Consider the following 25,929-nt stretch of genomic DNA (forward strand, 5'->3'; position numbering starts at 1 on the left):
GAAAAAAAAATTAACTTAAATGATTTTAGCAAATGGCTGCAATATAACAAAGAGTGAAAAATTTAAGGGGGTCTGAATACTTTCCGTACCCACTATATATGTGTGTGTATGTGTAATTAATTATTATATATAATAATTGTGTATAATTATTATTATTATATATAATTTTTGTGGTTTGACTGTAAAACTACTGATGAAGTGATTCTGGATAAGTACAGACATTGCAGCTATGTAAGTGGCCTGTTTGTATAACACCTTGTGTCTGATGCATTGCAGGATGTGTTAAAGGAATGCCAGGAGCAGATTGAGAGAGTGTTGATGAATAACCTGAGGGAGGGTCGCCGGCAACAGCAGAAACAGCAGGAACAGGGTGGCACCCGCAGCAAAGCACTTGATGACCAAGACCAGTCCAGCACCCCAACCGATGTACAAGACATCAACTTGTGAGCTTGCTGCAGGAACGCTGTGATCAGTCTTCAAGAGGAAAAAAAGCAACAACAAAAAACAAAAACGACAAAAAAACAAACAACCCCAACGAAAAGTGCTTGCTAGTCTTTGTAGAGTTTTATCTTCATTTTCCAGTAAAAATTGCTCCCATAAATGGAAAAAAAAGAAAAAAATCTAAGCTATTTTAGATACAAAAATTAGATATTTTTAAAATGATTTGATACTGATGCAAAAAGCTCTACGGTGCCTTAGACTCTTAGAAGGGAAGCATGTAGTATTTTGCAAACTCTTTTGATTGTGTAAACATAATATGATATTTAATGCAAAAGTGATAGTGTAAAGGGCTTTTCAAAATAGAGAGTCTACTGTATCAGACTGGCTTGAAAGGGTACAAAAAGTGGGGCTATGTTTTTTTCCTGTTTTGTTGTGATTTTTATTTTTTTGGGTTCATTTTGGAATGCCTGAACTTGAACACACAATGAGGTGCCATGAGTATGAATGGACGCACCCATTCACTTGGCTGTGTACTAAGTGCATTAGGACCAGAAAGGGGGATTAAAAAAGTGGTGAGACACAAGTCTTATGTTAAGAACGCAGGGCTCTTTTGCATGGGCAACAGGGGCTTATATCACGAGAATAGACTATTAATATTATTTTATTATGAGTATTATTATTATTCCTGTTAAACAAGCAAGTTATTGGCTCTCGATGCTAAAGTTACAGACACTTCAAATAAGCTTTTCTGAAGCTGCTTGTGTGCATGCATTTATGTGTGGTGTATGTTGGCTCATGTGCAAGCGTGTACAAGTTACTCTATATCAAGCACTCTTGTGTGAGTCATGTGGGCTTTGTTTAATCATCTATCTGCAAGTGTTTGGTCATAGAGACTGGTTCAGTGGTGGGCACATGGTCAAAGGACTGGACAGGGGATAGTACATGATTCCACAATGCTTCGATGGCCTCCTGTATCAGTGCCTTATATTAAATGCTTTTTTTTTTTTACTGGCCTGGAAACTGCTTGAGGGCTGAGCCCAACCCAGTGCACAGAACAAGAGGAGGCAAGAACAGGGAGCGGACAGAGACGACTATGTTCCCTTGTATCTTCTAAAGGCAAGAAGAGTTGTTTTTAAAATATGTGGGTAAGGTTGTCTTTCATGGCAGTCTCCCACTAAATATTACAGTTGTATTGTATACAGACAGTTTATTACGTTATTACGTATTTTGTTGTGAGTGTGTTGAAGGAGCCTTAGGCTGATATATGGTTGGTCCCATCAGGGACCGAAAAATGAGTTGTGGAGTTGTTTGCAAGCAAATGTGTGCTAATTCTGTTAGCAGTAAAGGAATGTGTAGGCAAGAATGATCGAGGACGATGACGATGAAGCTTGGTTGGTTTGAGGTTTGAAGCATGCTGCTGAGATGAGGATGCTGATATGTGATTTGGTGATTTGTTATATGCTGATATGGAGATATGGAGAAGCAGGAAAGGAGGCCAAAGGAGAAACTACAGCTATGGTTTCCATACATCACCTGATATTTAAGATCTTTAATCTATTTGTCTGTTTATTTGTTTGTCCTTTAGTTTTTATGTCTCATGTTTGAATTACAGACCAGTATCTAAACCAGTTTCATTGATACCGCTAGCGCATAACTGGGGAAGGTTACTTCATCGGTTTCAGTTCAGAGAGCATATTAGTTTTCCATTTTATTTTTTTCTCTCTCCTTTTCTTTTTTGGGCTGGTTTCCCATGTTTAGATCATGGCATGTTCAGTTCATTATAGCGTTAAAGCATTGGAAACCAATGTATGACAACAGCAGCAACTAAATAATAATATTAATGCAAATTAAAAAATTTTTTAAAAATTAATAAATAAAAAAGACCAAAAAACAAACAAGATGACAGAAAACATTGAAATAGAAGAAAAAATCTTTGTTGATTTGCACGCTCCAAGGGCAGTTTTCAATTTGAAACGACTTGTGCAACTGCAACATTGCAGCAAAAAAATTTATATAGTGCCTTGAGTCTGATGTAGACTTTCACCCTGTTTTGCTGAGCTTAAGCATAATATCCACTACCCAGCCATCCTAAATATGCTGCTTCCAAACGTTGAACTGGCATGGGGTTTGAAATCATTCACAAGTCATTCACAGTGGCTAAAAACAGGGTGCATCAGCAGCACAAAACGGCTTTCATATGCTGAATTCTCATAGCTTACCTTGAAAAGGGGCAGTCGAGTTTAGGTTTGTGTCCATCTATGTATGCATGTGTGCTTGTGTGCATGTCTTTCTGTGGGTTAAGGAGATGTTTTTGTGTACTCATGCATTTTCTTTCTCCAGAAACAGTTCTTAGTGATGCTTGAGTCACACAAGCCACATTTCCTCCATCCTCACACCAAAACCCCGTCAATCTTATTGTATCAAGTTAGTCGGTCCTATTATTTTCCCAGCTCTGCTCTGAAAATGAATTACAGTACTGTTAACAGATTGTATGGGTGGCTAAGTGGTATGAGTTTGAATATGAACCGAAGTTACGTTCCTTAAGGGGTATGATACTGTATTCCAAAGTGATGAGAGATGGAAATAGTGTGAAGACGTCAATCAAGTGTCAATATTGTTATTGAGTTATTGTTTTTTTCCGCTGCTAAAAAGCTATGATTTTTTTTTGTTTCATCTTATACACAAAAATAACATTACATAGTTGTGATGTCACATCAGTGTGCTGCTATTTTATAAACAATTGTATTATAATTATTTTACTGCTTACAGAATACTTTGAGAATACAGAAGTAGAGGGTAAAAGAAGAACATGAAATGAGTATTCGACTGGAAATGCTCTTTGTACAGTGTGCTCTTATTAAGGCATGTTTCTTTACCTTTTAATCTCTTTTTTTCTCCTCTTCTTTCTCTGTCACATTCTGTAAGTGTGGTATCTCTATACCTCAGGTTTACTGGACATAAAAGACTTTCCCATTACCTCACACAACTCAGTCACAACTGTTTTTTCGGGAACCTGGAAAGGACCGCACAAATAAGAGGTTATGATATTTCTGCTGTTTGATTTAGTAAATTCAGCGGAATTGAATTTAGATGAATAGCAAGGCTCCTACCTGGACTTCAGAAATAGTGGACGGAGGAGGTGATGAACGCTTGACAATGTCTTATGTACACAGCCCTTATCAGTGGATATAAACCTGTAAATATCAAATAAGCAACAACATTGAGAAAAGCCCTCCTTCCTCCACTATAACCATATCATGTACCTCAGTTACGTCTGTTGCACAACCTCTGTTCAATAAATCTGCTTTAAAGAGTGTGGTGCTATGTTGGTCTTATGTTATTGTTCCCTTTTATTGGCAAAGTTAACGCTGAAAATAACAATGAGAATCTATCCGGCATGTTATAACCTGGTAAAGAATGACTGTAAAGATAGTGCTTATTATCAGACACAGGCCAGATGGAAAATGACACATTTCAAAATTAAAGCAGAGGTTTAACTTTTCTGTTCAACAATGTTTCCTTCCAGAATTATCCTCTGAATAATTACAACTAAGTCAGAAATTGTCACAGCTGATTTTGAGGAGATGAATTATGAGGTAAAGTCATTAGGGCTTGGCAACTCTGTGGATATTCTTTGGATTTCTGTTGAACTCAAATAATTTGTCATCGAGAGAGCATGAAGTTAAAAGAGAGGACATGCTGTATGCTAAGGTCAATAAACGTACCATTAAAGAAGTATTCAGTCTCCTGTTCTCTTTATTTCAGTAGGTCAATGATGAAAATTTGTAGTTCGACGTCTTATAATGTTTTATAACTGAGGAATAGTTGGTGAGCGATTAAAAATATAACATTTAAAATAAAATACCTATTTGTCGAGTTAATGTAATGCCAAAAATAAAACCGTTACATGACAGACTCTAACAGACCTCGTGCAATTTCAAAGCCCGCCACGCGCCACTGGCGCCAGTGAGTGACCGCAAACCTCTAAGTCAGCGTGAGCTATGATATGACTGATTCGTGAACGAATTGTACCTTTGAGTCGGATCTTTTCAAGGAATCGGTTGGGCTGGTGCGGTGCGGGTTAAGGCTAGATGGCATGTAAAAACTACTGGGCATGCGCACATCAATATAGCGTCATTTTTGTCACACTGTACAACAATAATTACTATTTTTGCATTATTAAGGGGTAGGTTTAGGGTTGGGGTAGGTGTAGACGTTAATAAAACAAACTAATAGGTATAAAATTTAATTAACTGTTTTCTTCCGGTTTTTGCTGTATCCCTTCTAGCCACAACCGTGCGCACAACCGGTCTGAACAATCTGTTCACGAACCGGATGCAGATTGTTAAAGACACTGGAAATATGTGACATGACAGCTTTATCAGTAAACTTACTAAACAGAGATGGTTTTAACAAATAGTATTTTATGTAAAAATAGAACTATTTCAACCAGAAAATATAAATGCGTTTTATTATTGTTTCGGCTACCACAAGTTAAACTGGGATAAAATAAATTGCATATAGCACCCTTATAAACAAAACAAAAACAAAAAATGCTTACATATAGCTTTATTGGTATGTAGAGCTTAATGGGACCGCGTAGTGATGTAAATAGGTTTTTGACATAAAAAGAATTGCTCTTTGAGCCGTTCAAAAGAACCGATTTGGGAAATTGAATCGGACCTACCAGCCGTGCGTACTAACTTCCGTCTAATCAAGTAGGCTACGGGGATAAGCGCTGTCCGTGCTGTCACACCAAAGAAGCACATATAGGCGCCTATTTGAAAACACAAGGGGCGTGACATCTTGTGAATGACTCCGGGCTCAGTGGATGAACATCTTATAACCTCAAGACACCGTGAACTGCATCTTAATAGCTGCACCAATGCTCGCTTTTGGTTTAACGATAGTCCGACAGTAAGTTGCCTCATTTGTTTTGTTTACTTAATGAATGCGATTTTTTTTATTCATTGCTATTCTACATTGCCAACTGATAATCACTGCATTATTGATTCAGTAATGGTAAATAAAAGTGATCCGAGAGAATAGTTTTAATGATACTTTGCTAAAGCAGTTATAAATAAATCACTATTGGCTCATCATGGCATTATAGGCTACTGTAGATCGGTAAAAAATACATGAGGGTTGTCTGACATTTAGTAGAGTGGGAATTTACTTTAAAGTTTACTTGGCTCCTCATATCATATTACTCCTGTCTGTTGTAGCTTATGCTTAAAGGTCAGTACGAATCCCTCTTCCAGTGAAAGGTCAGAGGCAAAACTTGATGTAACCTGGTCTACTCGCTTAAACAAAACGAAAAATAAGTTCTTTACTGCCCATGTTAGATAGACATAGGCAAAGTCTGCTGTCTTCATTGCAAGACATTATGAATAATCCTTTGTTTATTTATTTATTTATTTTTTACAGCCTACTACCATAAATCCATTAAGTTAGGAAAACCCAAACTGTTTAACTTAATGTGAGCTGGTTAATGTAGCTTTTATTGATCACTCTTGCTGTTTTCGTTTACCAGTGGTGAGACGCAGTGCAACAAAGATGGCCTTTTACAAGGTAATTTTTTAGGGAGAAACACATTATCTGTTATCCCTAACTAACTATCAGTATCCCTTCCGTTCTTTCATTAACCTATTAGTTATACACATTAATTATTGGCCTATTTACTGTATCTCAGCAAATGCTCTCCTGACCACAAACTATATCTATAATTTCTTTGCTTTTAGGTCAGAAAATAGACTCCCCGCTTTCTGAAATTGGGATACGGCAGTCTGAGGCTGCTGGTCAGTACCTCAGGGATGTAAAATTCACAAATGTGTTTGTCAGTAACATGAAACGTGCCAAGCAGGTAAGCAGAAACATACTAGCAGAAGTCTAGTAGAAACATACAAGCTGGTCACAGGTAGAGGGAGATGTTTCCCCACAAATTTGACAAAATAACCAAAATCAAATTCAGGTCAAATGAGCAAGAAATGCATGTTTCCTTGGATAAGATTCAGTAAGCATTAAAGCGAGTACTTTTGAGTATTAATAAGTATATTTAATGTGATAAAGAAATTACCAATAATACTCATCATAAGTTTTGCATCAGACAATTTCTGTTCAGTTGCAATATGTAACTATTGCTAAAGATGTAAGGTTGCACATGCCCTTCTTGTAACAAATATTAATTTTCTTGTGTGTATTTGTTTGCACAGTGTATTTGTTGACACTTTTATTATTGGAATAGTCACGACTTTGTAAAATTACAGACTGCAGAAATCATTGTGAGGAACAACAGAACCTGTCACGATATAGAACTAGTAGCGGATCCATCACTTAAAGAGAGAGTAAGTACAGACTACTGCTTGATAGAATAAGAAAAATGTCTGCTCAAAGTCTGTCCATTCAAAGCAACGTTTCATATGCATCTCAAACCAATTTCTTTTCTCCAGAGTTTTGGTATAGCTGAGGGAGGTCGAGTCATAGAAATGAAAAATATGGCTAAAGCAGCCGGACAACCTTTACCAGAGTTCACTCCACCTGAGGGAGAGACCATGGAGCAGGTAAAATCACTTTTTTTGTGATGAAAGAAACTAAATGGCAACACTTGCTGCATCCAATTATGAAAAATGCTGCAATGCAACAAAGTACGTCCAGATTCAGTGATCGTGTCACATCTACCTCAGGGATGTAAAATTCACAAATGTGTTTGTCAGTAACATGAAACGTGCCAAGCAGGTAAGCAGAAACATACTAGCAGAAGTCTAGTAGAAACATACAAGCTGGTCACAGGTAGAGGGAGATGTTTCCCCACAAATTTGACAAAATAACCAAAATCAAATTCAGGTCAAATGAGCAAGAAATGCATGTTTCCTTGGATAAGATTCAGTAAGCATTAAAGCGAGTACTTTTGAGTATTAATAAGTATATTTAATGTGATAAAGAAATTACCAATAATACTCATCATAAGTTTTGCATCAGACAATTTCTGTTCAGTTGCAATATGTAACTATTGCTAAAGATGTAAGGTTGCACATGCCCTTCTTGTAACAAATATTAATTTTCTTGTGTGTATTTGTTTGCACAGTGTATTTGTTGACACTTTTATTATTGGAATAGTCACGACTTTGTAAAATTACAGACTGCAGAAATCATTGTGAGGAACAACAGAACCTGTCACGATATAGAACTAGTAGCGGATCCATCACTTAAAGAGAGAGTAAGTACAGACTACTGCTTGATAGAATAAGAAAAATGTCTGCTCAAAGTCTGTCCATTCAAAGCAACGTTTCATATGCATCTCAAACCAATTTCTTTTCTCCAGAGTTTTGGTATAGCTGAGGGAGGTCGAGTCATAGAAATGAAAAATCTGGCTAAAGCAGCCGGGCAGCCTTTACCAGAGTTCACTCCACCAGAGGGAGAGACCATGGAGCAGGTGAAATCACTGTCTTTTTTTGTCAAAAATAATTAAAGGTCAGTATAACGGGTTTGTGATGGGAAAAAAACTAATTGGCAGCACTTTCTGCATCTGAAATCTGAAAAATGCTGCCTCCGCATACGGAGGTAGGAACGCAACAATGTCCAAATTCAATGATCGTGTCACATCCTTTCTACCAAGATGCCTTCATCTGATCGATTTTTGAAGGCAGCATAGATGTATCCTTCACTGTCTAAAATATCCCACTATCTTGTGCATTCGATTTCATGACAGTTGGTACTGTAGTATTGTTCTGTGTCAATACTAAAATTGATTTGTGTTTCCTGGCTGAATTCTACGTTGCATATTTTAATAATGCTATTTGAAGACAGCGCGGGCAAATTTTATTTACATATTTTTACAGTATATAGAAAGTCTTTTTTATTTTCAGGTAAAGGTGCGAATCAAGGATTTTCTCAAGGCTATGTTCCAGCGAATAGCTAATGACCATCAAGACAAAATACAAGATGGTGAAATACCAGATGAGACCGATAGGGCTCCTGCAGGACTTCCAGATGATGGAGTCTTGAATGTGCCCGTCCATGCCTTGGTGGTTGGCCACGGGGCTTATATGAGCATAGCGATGAGGTATTTCTTTGAGGACGTGAAGTGCCCCATGCCCCGTGGTTTAGATGCTGCTCAACGATATTCCATCTGCCCGAACACCGGAATGTGCCGATTTATTATCACTTTGAAATGTAGTAATGCAGGTCTTGCACTTTCAGACTTGAAATGTGTGTTCATCAACAGAAGAGATCACATCAAGTCTTAGGTTAAGAGCAACAGTTTAAAAAATGAAAAGCTAAAATGTAAGAAAGCAACGAAATGTTTACTTGTGTTATGCAAAAATTTAGTCATATTCAAGCACTTTACCTGGATTCCTCATACAGAATTTTGTAATAGACAAAAAAAATGGCTGCCCACTGCTCCGGGTGTGTGTTCACGGTGTGTGTGTGTTCACTGCTGTGTGTGTGCACTTTGGATGGGTTAAATGCAGAGCACTAATTCCAACTATGGGTCACCATACTTGGCCACATATCACGTCACTTTTTTAAATTTTTTTTATTTTTATTATATCTGTGTGATTACTAAGACACTGGCAGTATTAAATATTTGCTCTTAAAAGTGTTGAATATTCTTTATGAGAGTGTTTGTGTAAGTTATTGATTTAATTTTAAATGCTATAAAAGTATACATTTTAGCTAAATAAATATGTCCTCTGTCTATGTTCTTGTGTTATTTTATAATTTTTCTCATTGGAATCACTGCAGCTTCTATAATATTATGCATGTTTTCTTACTAATGTATCTTTGTTACAACTTTTGTTTTCAACTTTAAATCATGACTATAATAACCTGTCCTAAATTATTACTGAACCTAAAACCTACATGCAAGAACACAATATTTTTATATCTGCGTATGTGCCTCATATTTGCATAATAGTTGCAGAGTGTCCTGACATGTACTTCAGCAGCACAGAACAGTCAATATTGAAGATATTCAGCTACTCTGAACTCATTTTAAGGTGTTTGTTGAGAGAACGTTTGAATTCATTTATTTCTGCAAAACTCATGCACCCAAATTGTGTTCTTAAAGTTAAACAATCTGTTGATGAAAGAAAGGATATATTGTTGGTTGTACATGCTGTTTGCCTCGTTTAAAATTACGTAATAACTAAAAACAAACATCAACAAGTCCAACTGATATCACTCCGATGCAAATGGCAACATCAGTTTTAAATAGATTGTCAGTATTTTTATCTTAATATTTGCTGTCTTTGTACTTGATTCTCATCATCATCAAGCATTAATGTAAAAAGTCAGATTTCAAAAACATAACACATTACATCACAACAATTTAATCATATAATACATTAATGGTTGTTTTTATATAATGTGCTGGGAAACTTCTGAGAGAGTAAATTTAAGAGATTTCATGGGGAAATCTGTGACACTCCAGCACATATATAACATTAACAAGGACAGGAAGCAAAGAACATGTATTTTTACAATCCTTGTATTGTTTGAATGCATTTTTTATATATATATATATTTAAAATAATTATATATATATATATTACATTATGCATTGTACATTTTACTCAGTATAAATACTGGAAAAGATTAGCTAATAGAACAAAAATATATAATTTGATACATTTCTAAGATGATATTTAAATTAAAGACATCAATATAAAATATAATAAATAAAAAATTATCATTTTAATAAATAATTCAGTAGAGGTGGCCAGCACCATCTCATACATGTTTGAAACTATGACATTTAGGTCTACTAACTTATACTGACTGTATTTCATGATATTACCTACATCAATAAATGGAAAAGATTCTTGCACAGTTCTGATGAAAACAATGTCATTGCCACAGCATTGCAAGGTAGTTTAAATTTTAACTGATTTAAAAAGGTGAAAGGACTGTCAAAAAGTGACCTAAAATAGCCTCACCTATTGAGGTCATGAGGCCCTAGATTGCATCATATACAGGTCTTTGGTTATATGGTTCCTTGAAACCATTTGGTTTCATAAAATTACATTATAAGTTCTTTAGGTCAGTGTATTGGGTAGTTCACAGATGGTTTTCATTGGTACAAGGCTGCAAAATCATTCATGAACATTTATTTTTAAGAGGTCAATAGTTTGATCAGAATGGATCAGATGGTGCAACTTGCTTGTTTTTCTTCTGTTTTTGTAAATTTGGACTGACAGGGCTCTTGGAGAGCAGTATGTGTAAAGGGTCATCATAGGAAGTGATGGTTTCTTTAGAAACATTACTGCTGCGCTCGTGCTCATGTTCATGCTCTTGATTTGATCTTCGATTATTAGTGGTCCTTGACCTTGGATTCTCAAATCCCAAAGGATCAGATGGGTCAATATACTGGCTTCTTCTCCGTCTGAGATGTGTTTTATAATTGTTGGACTGCAGAGAATTGTGTAATTCTGCACTATAAGCCTCAGTGTGGCTTTTAGCTCCAACAAGCTTGATCATTGCATCATTCCTCCATGGACACAAAGCATGGTGGGAATTCTTTCCGTGAATTGTTTTAAAACAGTCCTTATTAATGCCATTATTAACCTGAGGATAATAATGTTTTATTAAAGCTTTTTAAAAAATATATTATTAAATCCTTTTTCATGATTAATTGATAAATGGAAAGTTCAAAAGAACAAATATAAATCTTTTGTAACATTAACATTGAAGTATTAACTTTAAAAAAATGACTGACCCCAAACTTTAGAACAGTACTGTAATTACAAGTTATTTACAATTGTCATTTTTATTTTTGAATTATTATTATTTTATTTGCCGTTTATTAGCTATGTCATTTTAGCTATAATAATTCTCTGTATATTAATCCATAATATAGTAATTAGATAGCAAAAGTCTTTAAAAATGTTTGTAAAATCAGATATTGTTTACAATATTGATAAAAATAATAATACTTACTGAAATATATGTGTTTTTAGTTGTATCCAAGCAAATTATATATATATTTTTTTTATGTATAAAGTAGTGAGAAGCAGTCCTTGCTTCTTTTCTTCAGTAAAATGTCTCCTTTATTAATTAAAAGAGCACCAATAATGTTATTAAAACATTCAAAATAAGTAGAAATGTGCCTGTTTGTTAAAAAATAAACTTAACTTACCTTTTGACTTTTGATAAATGGTTTTCCTCATTCTATTACTAAATTTCATCATCAGGAAATATCCGTATATGCTGATCAGGGCCTCCGTATTGCTCGGATTTTCTCTTGTTAAATCTGTTTGGATTGTTTCCTTTTGTACCTGATAACAAGTTATTAGAGTAGAGGTGCTTAGAGCAGCCAGGTAGAGTAGATGGGCCGTGTGCATGATCACACCGAATCAGGCAAGAGCTCAGGATACAGTGAGGCATCATACTGCTAGTTTATATAACTGGGGAAAATTAGTTCAAAGGTCATGTTTGCCGTCCAAGAACTTTTAAGTTGATCACCTACAGCTGGCAGTTGTGTCCAGAGGCCGGTCGAGGCAGCTTTACGTAAGTTACAACCTTAACCTAGTTTTGAAGGGTCACCAAATTAATACTTACCAACTACTAGCCTAAATATTTTGCACCATAATTGTCATTTCTTTTTTTTTCTTCTTTTTTTAGGTTTGGTTTGGTTTTGTGTATAGCCTAAGTGTTTATATATTCATATTTATTTACTAAAATATATATGTTATTCACTTTCAATGAAAACGTATTTTACCGTTAATTACATGAGGAAGAAAAGAGGCTAGTTTCAAGGATAAGGATACAAAGAGCTGCTCACGTATTCAAAGTCTGCGATTGGTCGAGGCTAAACGTCACATGCGATACGCATTACTTTACGGAGAGTTTACGACTAGAACAAATGGTGCAGCCGAATAAAATACAGAGATAGCTCTAGTTACAAACTAGCTAGTTGCCAAACTTACACTGTAGACTTTTACGCAATACAACCATATCCAGCTTATTTTACCGTCAAGTGGTTCTTCTGGGAATCCAAATAAATTTGTTTTATTTGGGAAATTCACAGATTTTACAACATCACTGAAGTAAAAAATCTGAAATTGCTGTAGGACTAATGTGCGTTGTTATTCATTAATTTACATGTTGACTAATTACTTTCTTCTTTAGTTCTTATCTTATATTTAAAATATTTTTAGTTTAAGTACAATGTTACAGCTTTACAAGATAAAAATTTCATTATTTTATTTATCGTCAATTTATTTACTATTTGTTTGCTCATTCTGTACATAAAAAGGTTTGTGAAATAAAAGGTAGAGGATGGTAATCTTACGTAAACAATCAAAGCACAGATACAAAAAAATAAAAATCATGCATTTCTGATTTTGTCCACATGAGGGGGCACTATCCCAACTAATACGTCCATATTTTTAACCCCCTACAAACTAAATCTTTCAAAACCTGTTTAAATAAAAATCCAATTGAATTATGATTAAAGCATAATGCAAAAACACAGAAGCTAAAAAACAACCTTTTATTTTCATTTCAGTAATACAGTTGGCTGCTGTGCACAGCACATACGTATAAAAATAAAAGGAAACATTTTCTTAATATATTAGAATTCTTACTCATTTTTTTCTTTTTTTTCAGAGAACAAAATGATTGGCAAAAAGTTTGTTGTCTCCAACATATCGTACAATCATTTCAACAAATTGGAACTAAGGCAGAAGGTGAGGTATATGTTAGAAAATAGGAGGGGAATTTGGAGGGGGCGTCTGCCCCTCAGTGCAGGAATACAAAACTGAGAAAACACAAAGGCTGCATACAAGGACACACACCCATGCACCATCCCTTACAATCATCTCGCAAGCCGTAAATGGGGCCATTTCAAAGCTGGAGACAAAGTACAGTACAAAGAAACTGGTGGAACTTACATGAGAAATAGCTGTTTCTGTATAAGCACTTAGTTTAGAGGGCTTAAATTCTAGATACACATTTCTGTCCATCATTTTGCATTAAAAACCATGCAAAATTCTATTCATTTCATCTTAGTATAAAGAGATCAGAAATGTGATAGAGGACAAGGTACAGTGGAGATACATATCAATAAATTAACATCAGTCATCACATACATAAAAAAGCAGTCATTTCGACAGTTTCATTGAAGCAATCACATTGCATGCCATATTTGGGGTACAAAGAACTGTAAATCCATAGCTGTCAATACTAATATATTCATATTTCCAACATAATACAGCTGAAAATCTCTCTTTATCCCCAGAACATAAAAAATGACCATAGCCATAGACCATAGTTTTCAGTTTGCTTAAACAGACAGTTCACCCAAAAATTAAGATTCTGTCTTTATTTATTCATGTCGTTCTAAACCTGTGCAACTTCCTTTCTTATGTGGAACACATAAGTCAATGGGGTCCAAAACATTTTTTAAATATCTTGTTTTACATTCCAGAAAGAAAGAATGTCACACAGGTTTGGAAAGACATGAGGGTGCTTAGTCTTCATTTTGGGGTGAAATATACCTTTAAGAAAAAAGTCACAAACACACTCCATGAGCATATTGTATATAATCTAAACATCAGTGTACCTGGCTCAAACATCCCAGCCATAACTGTTATAAAAATAACATCCTTCTCCTGTAGCATTAAGAGGTCTCAAAATATCAAGTAAAGCAGTAATGCAAGAGAAACCAAGGTCGATATGTACCAGCTAATACTGCAGTGAATATCAAACCTTTTATTCTCGCTTGCACATTGCAGCTGCGACAGAAATCCAACACGTGTTCTAACATGACGTGTTTTAAGGGTATTGAAGCAAAGATATAAACAGATCTTGATTGTTGCAGTGTGAGCAGCAAACGCAAGAAAAATGAAGATGGCAATGAACAGATTTTCTTTGAAAAATTAGAGCCTCAGTCTTTAACCGAATATTCTAAAAATAATTTAATATTATTTGACTTTATAGAAGTTTGTTATATCTTTAAAGGAATAGTTTTACTCACGGTCAGGCCATCTAAGATGTAGTGTTTTGTTTCCTTCATTAAAACATTGGGGAAATTTAGCATTCCATCACTTATGGAATACCAATGGATACCGTGTAGTGAATGGGTGCCGTCAGAGTGAGTTCATACAGCTGAGAAGAAGATCACAATAACCTACAGGTAATCCATATTACTCCAGTCTATCAAATGATGTCTTGTGAAGTGAAAAGCTGTGTGTTTGTAATAAATCTTCACATCAAAATCCACCAACATATTTGTCTAGAACTGTTTTTGCCTGTAAACAGTGCTTGATCTGTGCGTATTTCTCTGCACAGCTTCTTCACTTTACAAGATGGATGGACTGGAGTCGTATGAATTACTTGTGGATTATTGTGATGTTTTTATCAGCTGTTTGGACTCTCATTCTGACGGCACCCATTCACTGCAGAGGATCCACTGGTGAGCAAGTGCTGTAATGCTAAACTCTTCCAAATCCGTTCTGATGAAGAAACAAACTCATCTACATCTTGGATGGCCTGAGGGTGAGTACATTTTCAGCAAATGTTCATTTTTGGGTGAACTATTTCGGTAATTCTATAACTATAAAAAGTGGGGCAGGGAAGGGGAATGCCTACAAATGCCAAAGTTCAACTCGATTTCAAGTGCGACTTGAACCAAATTCTCTAGATAAAGTCAATTGATTTGGGAATTTAAGAGTGTGCACAGGTGTTCGGGTCAATGCTTGGTATTCAAACAAAGTAATGAGCAAATTATGTTATCTCAAACAGATTAAGACGGTTGTATTGGTTTTTACATTCCAAAGACTTTCTGAGGTGGAGTTCAAGTATGCAGTCAACATGTTGGTGAATGAGCCCTCACTGGAGATCACTGACAGTAGAGGTAAAACATAGACACCACTGACTAGTATCAATCTGATCAGTAATCAGTAATCTGATAAGTAAAATGAGCGGTTTTCTTATCACTAAGCAACAGCTATGCTATCGTATAATCGTGCCACATAATTCAAGATTAATGCAATTCTATGCATTTCACAAGCTTGATCAGTATTCATTCAAATGGAAGCACCCAAACCTTTCAGGACTAGCCGTCCACAGACTTTCAGTCAAATTCTGAGCTTGCATGAGGCGTAAAATAGCCCTCTCTGAGTTTAACCCCCAATAAGGATGCATGCAATCGTTTTTTAATGTCAACTATTTAGTTGTTGATCTAAACATGGAACAAAAACCTCTTACTTGCATGCATGCATAAAAGGAGGCAAAATAGCAGAGGCTAAGGCACCACCTAATCATGAAAAATAAGTGCTTTCATCTCCCTAGAAAAATGGTGGAACAGATGAAGATCAGAGTAAACTGATATTTATTTTTCCCTACATAACTTTTTTCAATGCAATGCGGACGTGGCTCTTTGAGGTAATAAAAAGTATCCATTTCACTTCTAAAAGCGGAGGATGTTAGTCCAGTGCCGGGTAAGGTTTACACCAGTTATGGCAAGCACCCATAAAAAGTGAGAGGGCAAAAAAAGCTCCTCGATAATATTCATAATAGAAATCATAAGCAGCAAAGAATGGCATGTACACAAAGTTCAGACACAAAGTAAGCTACCGAAATATACATATATTATTATTATTATTATTTCAACGAGAATAAATACCATACGTGTTATTTTAGTTCTTTGCAGTTCACCTCTTAGCATGTTTGGGTTACCTACGAGAACATCCGACATGTGCAAATTATTGTGTTATTGCCAGGTTTGCTCATAAACGTGGGAGGAAATGTGTGACAGTCATTGCTGGGGAAGCCTTGTAGCCTCGCTTCAAGCGGCCATGTTTGCTGAGGGCGATATAAAAGCCCTTGTAAATGGAAGACTCGTATGCGTTGTAATTGTTGGGCAGCAGTGTCTCCTTGAACTTGCACTCGTCACGGAAGGCCCTCTAAAAATGGTATGGATTAGATAGTTAGTTTGGTATTACTCCTCCCATCCTCCTCCTAAAACCTACACACCACTTCTCCATCACATACTCTCCATACACCCTCCTTTCTAATCTAACTACACTGAAAACATGTTTCATTCATCCAATTAGAGCAAGTTATTTATTTTTCATTGGCTCAAGTTAAAAAATATAGATGTGAATCATTACCCTAAATTTTTTTAATTGGATGAATGAAAAAAAAATTTAAAGTGCAGTAAAAATCACAAAGCAACACTAGTTCATTTTACTGAGTAATGAACAAACGGTCAAAACCCAGGCAATTAATTTCCAGTTTCCATAGAATTCAATGAGAATTCATGTTTTTACATCTTTCACAATCACCACAGAGCATGGACGTGGATTGAAGGTTCCTTTTTAAGGCCCATGCTGCTTCTGATGGAGATGCCAATCAGCTGAACATCAGAAAAGCCAAACTTATCAGTCCAGCAGTTTTATCTTCAATTTCTATTGCGTAAAAATGACTTTGTCTGCTTAACTGATCTCTGACTGTGCCAACTGCATAAATCTTTTAAGTGACTTTAATTAATAGATTTTATCAATACATCAGATTTATCGCTTGCACAAAAATGTGGAACTGTTAATAACATGCACATAGTCTGTATGCTAGACAAAGCTCTAAATTCACCATTTTTTTTTTTTTTAAGTAGAAGCTACTGCCACTGACAGTGATTGACTATCACATGGCAAATGAAGGACCCTGGAGTTACAAAGGTTGAAATGCAATCTAGCTGCATGATTCTGCTACACTCTTAAAAATAAAGGTTCCAAAGTGGGAGTTTAAGATGCCACAGACAGAAGAACCATTTTTGGTTCCCCAAAGAACCTTTCAGTGAACAGTTCTTAAAAATAACCATTTTTCCTGGTGTGAAGAACATTTTAATAATCTTAAGAACCTTTTTTTGACCAGAAAGAATCTTTTGTGGAATGGAAAGTTTCAATGGAACTCTCAGTGCCAATAAAAAAAACTTTATTTTTAAGAGCGTATGTCATCAAAAGAGATAATGTGTTACTCATGGTGAGATCTGGCATCTAAATAATCCATGTGCAAAGTAGGTCAAATTTACATTCAAGCCATGCACAACATCACAGCTCATATGAGCCAACAGTTATTAAAAATGAATGACAAGCCAATGTACTGAATGTAACATCAAGTGCAGCTGAGGAATCAAGACATTTCCAAACCGAATGACATATTCCAGACCATGATGCTCATATTTGAGTGCACTTCAAAAATGAATCAAACGAAAATTGACACATTTGGGTCAATGACTGGATGTGACTTTTTTTTCTCTCGTCAGAATCTAGTTTTTTTTTAATACATTAAAATTCTTTTGATTTCAGTTTTTGAATCAAAAGATTACACCATCGTGCGAACTGTTCCATTTCCACACGAACACTTTTCGGCACGGTATGATTTCAAACCGTTGGTTTGATAGTTGGATAACGGTGTTCTAGACAACAGTAGCCTATAAAAAGGCCGCTGTCCAGTAGAAAAAAATAGGCCTAGGCCTACACGTCGTTCTCGTAAATGTTTACCTTCAGTATCAGGCGTTCAGTCGCCAGTCTTCAAGGTTATGCACATTCTAATCCTTATTTCGTAGCGCCAGCACATTAGTCATAAATGTTGGATGGTGTTGTGACCTTTAATAAAAGGCACATTTTGTTCATGTCAAACGAAGAAAGAAAATGTCTTGATATTTGTTGAAAACTGTTTTTATTTGTGTACACTCACATGTATTCAAAGTTCATAGAAAATATTTAAGTTTATCTTAATGGTTAACCCACTTGACATTTTAGAGCCATTAAATAAATACATAAATATATCTATATTTTTTATGAAACCAACTAGAACTTGCCACTAAACTTGGCATTTTTATCACCTCAGACTTGATGAATCCTTATTTGTCACTGACCCATTTAACACTACAAGACTGAAGTGGCGTTTTCTGCACAATACAACGAAATCAAACGACAGGCATACCTACCGTTCCGTATAACCTTCCGCGGCTGCTCATTGCGACAAACAGCTTGCTTTTCACTCCGTATAGACTAACCACTCCTCTCTCTACCGCTGAGATTTCTGTTAGACCTGATTGAACAGAACATCAGTGTTACATACATGACAATGTGGCACACGGCAGCTCATTTACTCAATCTGTAGGATGCGTTCTGTGGGTGGATCCAGGGGATGCACAGAGCCTTTGTTCTGCATTTTCTCCCATGCTGGCTCATTTCTTATACTGTGACATGGAAAAAAGCCCTGCAGTTCTGGCATGTACGACAAGCAGATGGACGCTGTGTAAAATTAGTTGGCGTCTAAATTCGTCCAAGCATTCGTGTCATGTTTGAGCCTTGGGAAATTCGGCAGTGATTGACACTAGGGTTTATTTTAATAGATATGTCATTGCTTTAGGACACATGCAACATGCACATGCATAATAGTAATAGGGGCCTAATAATAATACAATTAAAATATATATTAATTTAGCATAATTAAAGTTAAATTAAAAATAATTATATATCCTACAGTGTGTGTGTATATATATATATATATATATATATATATATATATATATATATACACACACACTGTAGGATATATAATTATTTTTAATTTAACTTTAATTATGCTAAATTAATATATATTTTAATTGTATTATTATTAGGCCCCTATTACTATTATGCATGTGCATGTTGCATGTGTCCTAAAGCAATGACATATCTATTAAAATAAACCCTAGTGTCAATCACTGCCGAATTTCCCAAGGCTCAAACCTTCAGGATGACATCACGCTGACCTCACCGCCGCCGGGGGTCAGTTCGAACGCCAAAACCCAATCGCTGTCAATCCACGCGAGCGGCCCCGGGGAGAGCGAGCGCGAGAGTGAGCGGGAGAGAACATGGGGCGTGATGGGCTTCGTTGGCAGCTCCCAAATTGGACCGGCAGTCATATGCCTGACGGGCCGCTTCCTTATTTAGAAGGAAGGTGTAAAAACAGGCCAGTTGTCACCGCGGAGCCATGTCAATCTTGCAAAACACTTCCTGCGCTGTTTGCTCAGGAAGCTTTCACTAAGCTATATTTTGAATATGCCCCCTTGATTTATTCATCTGGGTAAAATCACATAGCCTAGTTGGACGTAACGCACGTCCGAGCGCGAGCTGAACTCCTAACGCCTAATTGACTAATCACTTATAGATAGATAGATAGTTAGATAGATAATGTTTTTTACACCTGGCAGGTACACAAAAATTAAAGACAGCAGGCTGTGTGTCCAACAGGTGGCGCTGTCTCATGTTAAAATTTTACGCGCATCCAATAGGCCTACTCAAATTGAGTGTGCTACGTATTTTTCTACGTTTTATGTTATTTATCACTATTATTATGATTGTTTATGCATAATTGTACAGCACGTAATCCTCCTGTACAGTGCGAGGTCCCAGTATGGTAAAATGTTTAATACCTAGCTTTGTTAATAACTTCTAAGATTCTTTTGGAGAAAGTAATTGGCTATTTATTTTAATTTCTTCCTTGTGGATTTAATGATATTTGAGACTGATATCAAAACTCACCACTTCTCAAATTGAATTAACCTAAATCAGTCAAAATATTAAATTATGTTTATAAGAAACTTATTTTCCCTGTAGGTTGCTTTAAATGATAAACTTATTTAAATCAACCTACAGGGAAAATAAGTTTCTTCATTATCAACATTGTTTAAAAATGTAAAATAAACTTAAAATAAAATAGACCAGACCAGACTCCTAGTAACTGGTATCTTTATATTTGTGGTTTAAAGATGTATAATCATCTCTAAATGGAGACAAATAATTATTTATCTGAATTCGGAGCTAAACTATAATTAAAACTTGAGTCAAACATAATCCATATGGACGCCAGATGAAGCGCAATGCAGTTTGTTTTTTCCATGCGAAATCCTGACCCATTTATCTACAGCATTAATTGTCCAAACACTTCAGAAGTCTAATTCAAGGAACAAAAGAGAATGTTGAATAGTTGCGTGCGGCAGCATCATTTCATATGGATCCACTTCATAACATGACACTGCACTAATTAACAGAAATTAGTTTGATGCCAAAGTTAGAAGGTTTTGTCCTCTGCTGACACAAAAAGATTAACCAAACATAATTTAAACATTCAGGAAAAAATTGAGCCTGCAATCGTTTTTTCCTCTAATATCATAAATATTTAATCAAATGTAAAGTATATTATCCATTGGGAATTTATTGGATAGTAAAAATTATTAATGTATGTCACTATTGAGGGGACAACCAGGCATAAAGCAACACAGCATGACATCATCTGAAACCTACCAGTAAAACAAAATTGCCCATGGCATTAGTTTGATGCAAATCACACAGGAAAAAAATATCTGAATTCAAGCTATAAACAATAGACATACTGCATTAGATGTGACAGTTCACCACTTTAAATAATTCATCCAAAATAATCAACCAAAAAATTCTCAGCATTTAAAATATCAGTAACTCTTTTAGTAGTTCATTGTGTTGTGACTGGACTGATGATTTTTCAACTGGACAGCAAGTTTATCCTGAGAATTTGGAAAACCTTTCACAATGTCACACCCCATAGCACTCATACACAAAGCTCCACACACACACACACTCTCTGACCAACGGTGAGTGTACTTACAGATGCATAACTCAAATAAAACAATAAAAATGTTACAGTTTTGTAAAAGTAACTTACTGTAACAGCCACAAAATAGAAAAGTCATATTGAAAAATATGCCAAATTGTCATTTGAACACCAGATTGAGATTTTATACATGAAAATATTGTGCTATTAGTCTTGTCTAATGACCAAGATTTCAAGAAAAAAATAAAATTAAATACAATTAAGACACTTTTGTTTGACAAACAAGTCAAACAAGGTTAAAGTACTACATAAATACAGACCTCGCCAAAATGGGTTGCTTATAAATTCCCATAGGGATATAAATATATGTATATATTATCAATATAAAAATATATATACAATAAAATAGTTCTTTACAAAAAGTCTTTAAAACACAATAGGAATTACATCAAGTTCAGTTTGATGTGTCCATGGGTCCCATAGAGATCTGAGAATGCACAATTAATCCTCAAATCAAACATGACCTATGAAGAAAAAGGATAAACAATGCAGTCAGCAAAATGTAGTACAAAGGACTTGCACAGCCTTGCATTAGAAAAAGCAAACACTTGTCTAAGGTAGGACTGGTACAGAGCGCCTAAACGGACAATGATGTTAAAAAAAATACTACTAATAATAAAAATATGTTTTGGGAAGAAAAATAGCATTCTCTCGCAAAAGTATTGCATTCCCCCAAGAAACTTTGCAATTTGCATTATCTTGAAAAAGTATTGCATTCCCTTGAGAATCTTTTCATTCTCTCGCAAAACATTCATGTTCTCTTGCAAAAGTATTGTGATCCCTTGAGAAACTTTGCGTGCTGTCATGAAACATTTGTGTTTTCTCGAAAAAGTATTGCGTTCCCCCCAAAAAACATTACATTCTCTCACAAAAGTATTGCGTTCGCCTGAGAAACTTTGCGTTCTTTCGCAAAACATTTGTGTTCTCTCACAAAAGTATTGCATTCCCCCCGAGAAATGCTGCGTTTGCAAGGAAAACGTTTGCATTTTTCCACTTCATATTATTTCCATCACAAAAGTTTTGTGAGTGAATGCAGTTTCTCAGGAGAACCCAATACTTTTGGAAGAGAAAGCAAAAAGAATTGAAATGTAATTTTTCTTCCCATCTCATCTTTTTAACCATCACTTTCTGTAGATTAGTCAGTGACATTTAACATGATGCTTAGTAAAAGGTGAACTGTGAAATGACTCACATAATTACGGTTTCTTTCAGCTTCTGAGGTCTTTTTGGTCAAAGATGATGTGGGTGGCAAAATAGATGCCAATGGCGCTAAAGATGGCAGAGGAGGCGATGTACGTGGTGACGGACTCTGTGAACTGGACGATCATGCCCATGAAGAGGGTAGGGAAGACCTGAGAGAGAAGGAAGGTGCTGTCCAGAATGGCAAAGTCTAGTCCCACTCCACGTTTCTCAAAATCCTCTGACTCCAAACCAAGGGCGGCACCGTTCTGATGCAGAGGTGGGTAATACTCTGGTTCATCTCTACTGTAAGAAACATGCCCATTGGAAATGTCACTCTTGTGGTTGAGATCTCCAGGGCCGTTGTCTAGTGTCAGACAAACAGAATCCCTTGCGATGGTGAATCCATTTGTGTGCGTTTTTTTGGTTTTGCTGTTTTGCATGTACACCTGAAGGAAGTTAGTGATGAGAAGCAAGTGAGACATATGTAACAAATATATCTAGTTTTTATAATTTATTAGGTCTTTTTGCCATTTTGTATAGGCACCATAAAGGCATGACATTAAATAATAAGGAAAATGTTTTTTTTTACAGTTTATTTTTATTTTTGTTACATAAATAGGCTCACAATGCTTTTATAAGTAGTTTTGCCAAATATATTTGCATTTTTGTAAAGGACAAGGCTTTTTATATCAGGAAATATTGCAAGACGGATTCAAACTGACATATGGTGCTCATTTATTTTCTGCCAGTTTGAATCTGGCTTGCAACATTTAGTGAAATAATATTTAAACAATGTTATCCTTTCTAAAAAAAAAATATATATATATATATATATATATAATAATAATAATAATTATAGAAAAAATTGAGCCTGCAATCGTTTTTTCCTCTAATATCATAAATATTTAATCAAATGTAAAGTATATTATCCATTGGGAATTTATTGGATAGTAAAAATTATTTATGTATGTCACTATTGAGGGGACAACCAGGCATAAAGCAACACAGCATGACATCATCTGAAACCTACCAGTAAAACAAAATTGCCCATGGCATTAGTTTGATGCAAATCACACAGGAAAAAAATATCTGAATTCAAGCTATAAACAATAGACATACTGCATTAGATGTGACAGTTCACCACTTTAAATAATTCATCCAAAATAATCAACCAAAAAATTCTCAGCATTTAAAATATCAGTAACTCTTTTAGTAGTTCATTGTGTTGTGACTGGACTGATGATTTTTCAACTGGACAGCAAGTTTATCCTGAGAATTTGGAAAACCTTTCACAATGTCACACCCCATAGCACTCATACACAAAGCTCCACACACACACACACTCTCTGACCAACGGTGAGTGTACTTACAGATGCATAACTCAAATAAAACAATAAAAATGTTACAGTTTTGTAAAAGTAACTTACTGTAACAGCCACAAAATAGAAAAGTCATATTGAAAAATATGCCAAATTGTCATTTGAACACCAGATTGAGATTTTATACATGAAAATATTGTGCTATTAGTCTTGTCTAATGACCAAGATTTCAAGAAAAAAATAAAATTAAATACAATTAAGACACTTTTGTTTGACAAACAAGTCAAACAAGGTTAAAGTACTACATAAATACAGACCTCGCCAAAATGGGTTGCTTATAAATTCCCATAGGGATATAAATATATGTATATATTATCAATATAAAAATATATATACAATAAAATAGTTCTTTACAAAAAGTCTTTAAAACACAATAGGAATTACATCAAGTTCAGTTTGATGTGTCCATGGGTCCCATAGAGATCTGAGAATGCACAATTAATCCTCAAATCAAACATGACCTATGAAGAAAAAGGATAAACAATGCAGTCAGCAAAATGTAGTACAAAGGACTTGCACAGCCTTGCATTAGAAAAAGCAAACACTTGTCTAAGGTAGGACTGGTACAGAGCGCCTAAACGGACAATGATGTTAAAAAAAATACTACTAATAATAAAAATATGTTTTGGGAAGAAAAATAGCATTCTCTCGCAAAAGTATTGCATTCCCCCAAGAAACTTTGCAATTTGCATTATCTTGAAAAAGTATTGCATTCCCTTGAGAATCTTTTCATTCTCTCGCAAAACATTCATGTTCTCTTGCAAAAGTATTGTGATCCCTTGAGAAACTTTGCATTCTGTCATGAAACATTTGTGTTTTCTCGAAAAAGTATTGCGTTCCCCCCAAAAAACATTACATTCTCTCACAAAAGTATTGCGTTCGCCTGAGAAACTTTGCGTTCTTTCGCAAAACATTTGTGTTCTCTCACAAAAGTATTGCATTCCCCCCGAGAAATGCTGCGTTTGCAAGGAAAACGTTTGCATTTTTCCACTTCATATTATTTCCATCACAAAAGTTTTGTGAGTGAATGCAGTTTCTCAGGAGAACCCAATACTTTTGGAAGAGAAAGCAAAAAGAATTGAAATGTAATTTTTCTTCCCATCTCATCTTTTTAACCATCACTTTCTGTAGATTAGTCAGTGACATTTAACATGATGCTTAGTAAAAGGTGAACTGTGAAATGACTCACATAATTACGGTTTCTTTCAGCTTCTGAGGTCTTTTTGGTCAAAGATGATGTGGGTGGCAAAATAGATGCCAATGGCGCTAAAGATGGCAGAGGAGGCGATGTACGTGGTGACGGACTCTGTGAACTGGACGATCATGCCCATGAAGAGGGTAGGGAAGACCTGAGAGAGAAGGAAGGTGCTGTCCAGAATGGCAAAGTCTAGTCCCACTCCACGTTTCTCAAAATCCTCTGACTCCAAACCAAGGGCGGCACCGTTCTGATGCAGAGGTGGGTAATACTCTGGTTCATCTCTACTGTAAGAAACATGCCCATTGGAAATGTCACTCTTGTGGTTGAGATCTCCAGGGCCGTTGTCTAGTGTCAGACAAACAGAATCCCTTGCGATGGTGAATCCATTTGTGTGCGTTTTTTTGGTTTTGCTGTTTTGCATGTACACCTGAAGGAAGTTAGTGATGAGAAGCAAGTGAGACATATGTAACAAATATATCTAGTTTTTATAATTTATTAGGTCTTTTTGCCATTTTGTATAGGCACCATAAAGGCATGACATTAAATAATAAGGAAAATGTTTTTTTTTACAGTTTATTTTTATTTTTGTTACATAAATAGGCTCACAATGCTTTTATAAGTAGTTTTGCCAAATATATTTGCATTTTTGTAAAGGACAAGGCTTTTTATATCAGGAAATATTGCAAGACGGATTCAAACTGACATATGGTGCTCATTTATTTTCTGCCAGTTTGAATCTGGCTTGCAACATTTAGTGAAATAATATTTAAACAATGTTATCCTTTCTAAAAAAAAAATATATATATATATATACTCAAATAGACCACCCTGGACCCAAAGAGATGCACCAGCCTGCTCATGACCAGCGAGAAGAAGGTTGAGGTAGCGCACTGCAGGAACAGGCCCAGGCTGCCCATACGGATACCTGTAGGGGTGATGTTGGAGAATTTCACTAGAGAAACAGGTTGGTTTTGTTTAGAATTAACACTCGATTCTGATTCAAGTGTTGATTCAGGTGAATCTCAGCATTGCACAAATATTGTTGCATAATTGCGATTAACAATATTTCAGTGTTGTTTATAG

At 35.6% G+C, this 25,929-nt stretch overlaps 3 protein-coding genes and 1 long non-coding RNA gene across 5 annotated transcripts in view; 2 read left to right on the forward strand and 2 right to left on the reverse strand.

The window, feature by feature from the left end:
- The window catches only part of LOC107707471 (G1/S-specific cyclin-D2-like), a 17,927-nt gene extending 15,630 nt beyond the window's left edge, over positions 1-2,297 (forward strand). Inside the window, exon 5 of the mRNA XM_016511490.1 lies at positions 277-2,297. Within this exon, the coding sequence (XP_016366976.1) occupies positions 277-447 (171 nt within the window). The 3' untranslated portion in view covers positions 448-2,297. The remainder of the gene's footprint in view (positions 1-276) is intronic.
- Positions 884-4,453, reverse strand: LOC107707472 (uncharacterized). The gene is made up of 2 exons (XR_001636260.1): positions 4,167-4,453; positions 884-3,635 (listed from the first exon to the last, which is right to left on the reverse strand). It is a non-coding gene; the product is annotated as an uncharacterized LOC107707472 (long non-coding RNA).
- Positions 4,454-5,118: 665 nt separating this feature from the next.
- Positions 5,119-8,861, forward strand: LOC107707420 (probable fructose-2,6-bisphosphatase TIGAR A). 2 transcript variants are annotated; one of them, XM_016511409.1, is made up of 6 exons: positions 5,119-5,358; positions 5,975-6,012; positions 6,183-6,304; positions 6,708-6,785; positions 6,891-7,001; positions 8,307-8,861. In XM_016511409.1, exons 1-6 carry the CDS (start codon positions 5,327-5,329, stop codon positions 8,685-8,687), a joined length of 762 nt encoding a protein of 253 aa, XP_016366895.1. In that variant the 5' UTR covers positions 5,119-5,326; the 3' UTR covers positions 8,688-8,861. The 2 variants fall into 2 exon arrangements, with proteins under 2 accessions (XP_016366895.1, XP_016366896.1); XM_016511410.1 differs by lacking the exon at positions 6,891-7,001 and adding an exon at positions 7,763-7,873.
- Positions 8,862-20,580: 11,719 nt separating this feature from the next.
- LOC107707394 (solute carrier family 45 member 3-like) overlaps positions 20,581-25,929 on the reverse strand; it is a 23,590-nt gene continuing 18,241 nt past the window's right edge. Inside the window, exons 4-7 of the mRNA XM_016511387.1 lie at positions 25,661-25,771; positions 24,896-25,191; positions 22,280-22,766; positions 20,581-21,551 (exon numbers count right to left, since the gene is read on the reverse strand). Of these exons, the coding sequence (XP_016366873.1) occupies positions 22,296-22,766; positions 24,896-25,191; positions 25,661-25,771 (878 nt within the window). The 3' untranslated portion in view covers positions 20,581-21,551; positions 22,280-22,295. The remainder of the gene's footprint in view (positions 21,552-22,279; positions 22,767-24,895; positions 25,192-25,660; positions 25,772-25,929) is intronic.

Source organism: Sinocyclocheilus rhinocerous, unplaced genomic scaffold, assembly GCF_001515625.1.
Source record: "Sinocyclocheilus rhinocerous isolate Xijiao unplaced genomic scaffold, SAMN03320098_v1.1 scaffold534, whole genome shotgun sequence".
NCBI classification, from domain to species: domain Eukaryota; kingdom Metazoa; phylum Chordata; class Actinopteri; order Cypriniformes; family Cyprinidae; genus Sinocyclocheilus; species Sinocyclocheilus rhinocerous.

Excerpts from the sequence above, each read along its gene's own strand:
- LOC107707420 (XM_016511409.1), top strand. The coding sequence starts at position 5,327 with ATGCTCGCTTTTGGTTTAACGATAGTCCGACA. Across the intron at positions 6,786-6,890 it reads ATCCATCACTTAAAGAGAGA|AGTTTTGGTATAGCTGAGGG; the intron begins GTAAGTACAGAC and ends TCTTTTCTCCAG. Across the intron at positions 7,002-8,306 it reads AGGGAGAGACCATGGAGCAG|GTAAAGGTGCGAATCAAGGA; the intron begins GTAAAATCACTT and ends TTTTATTTTCAG.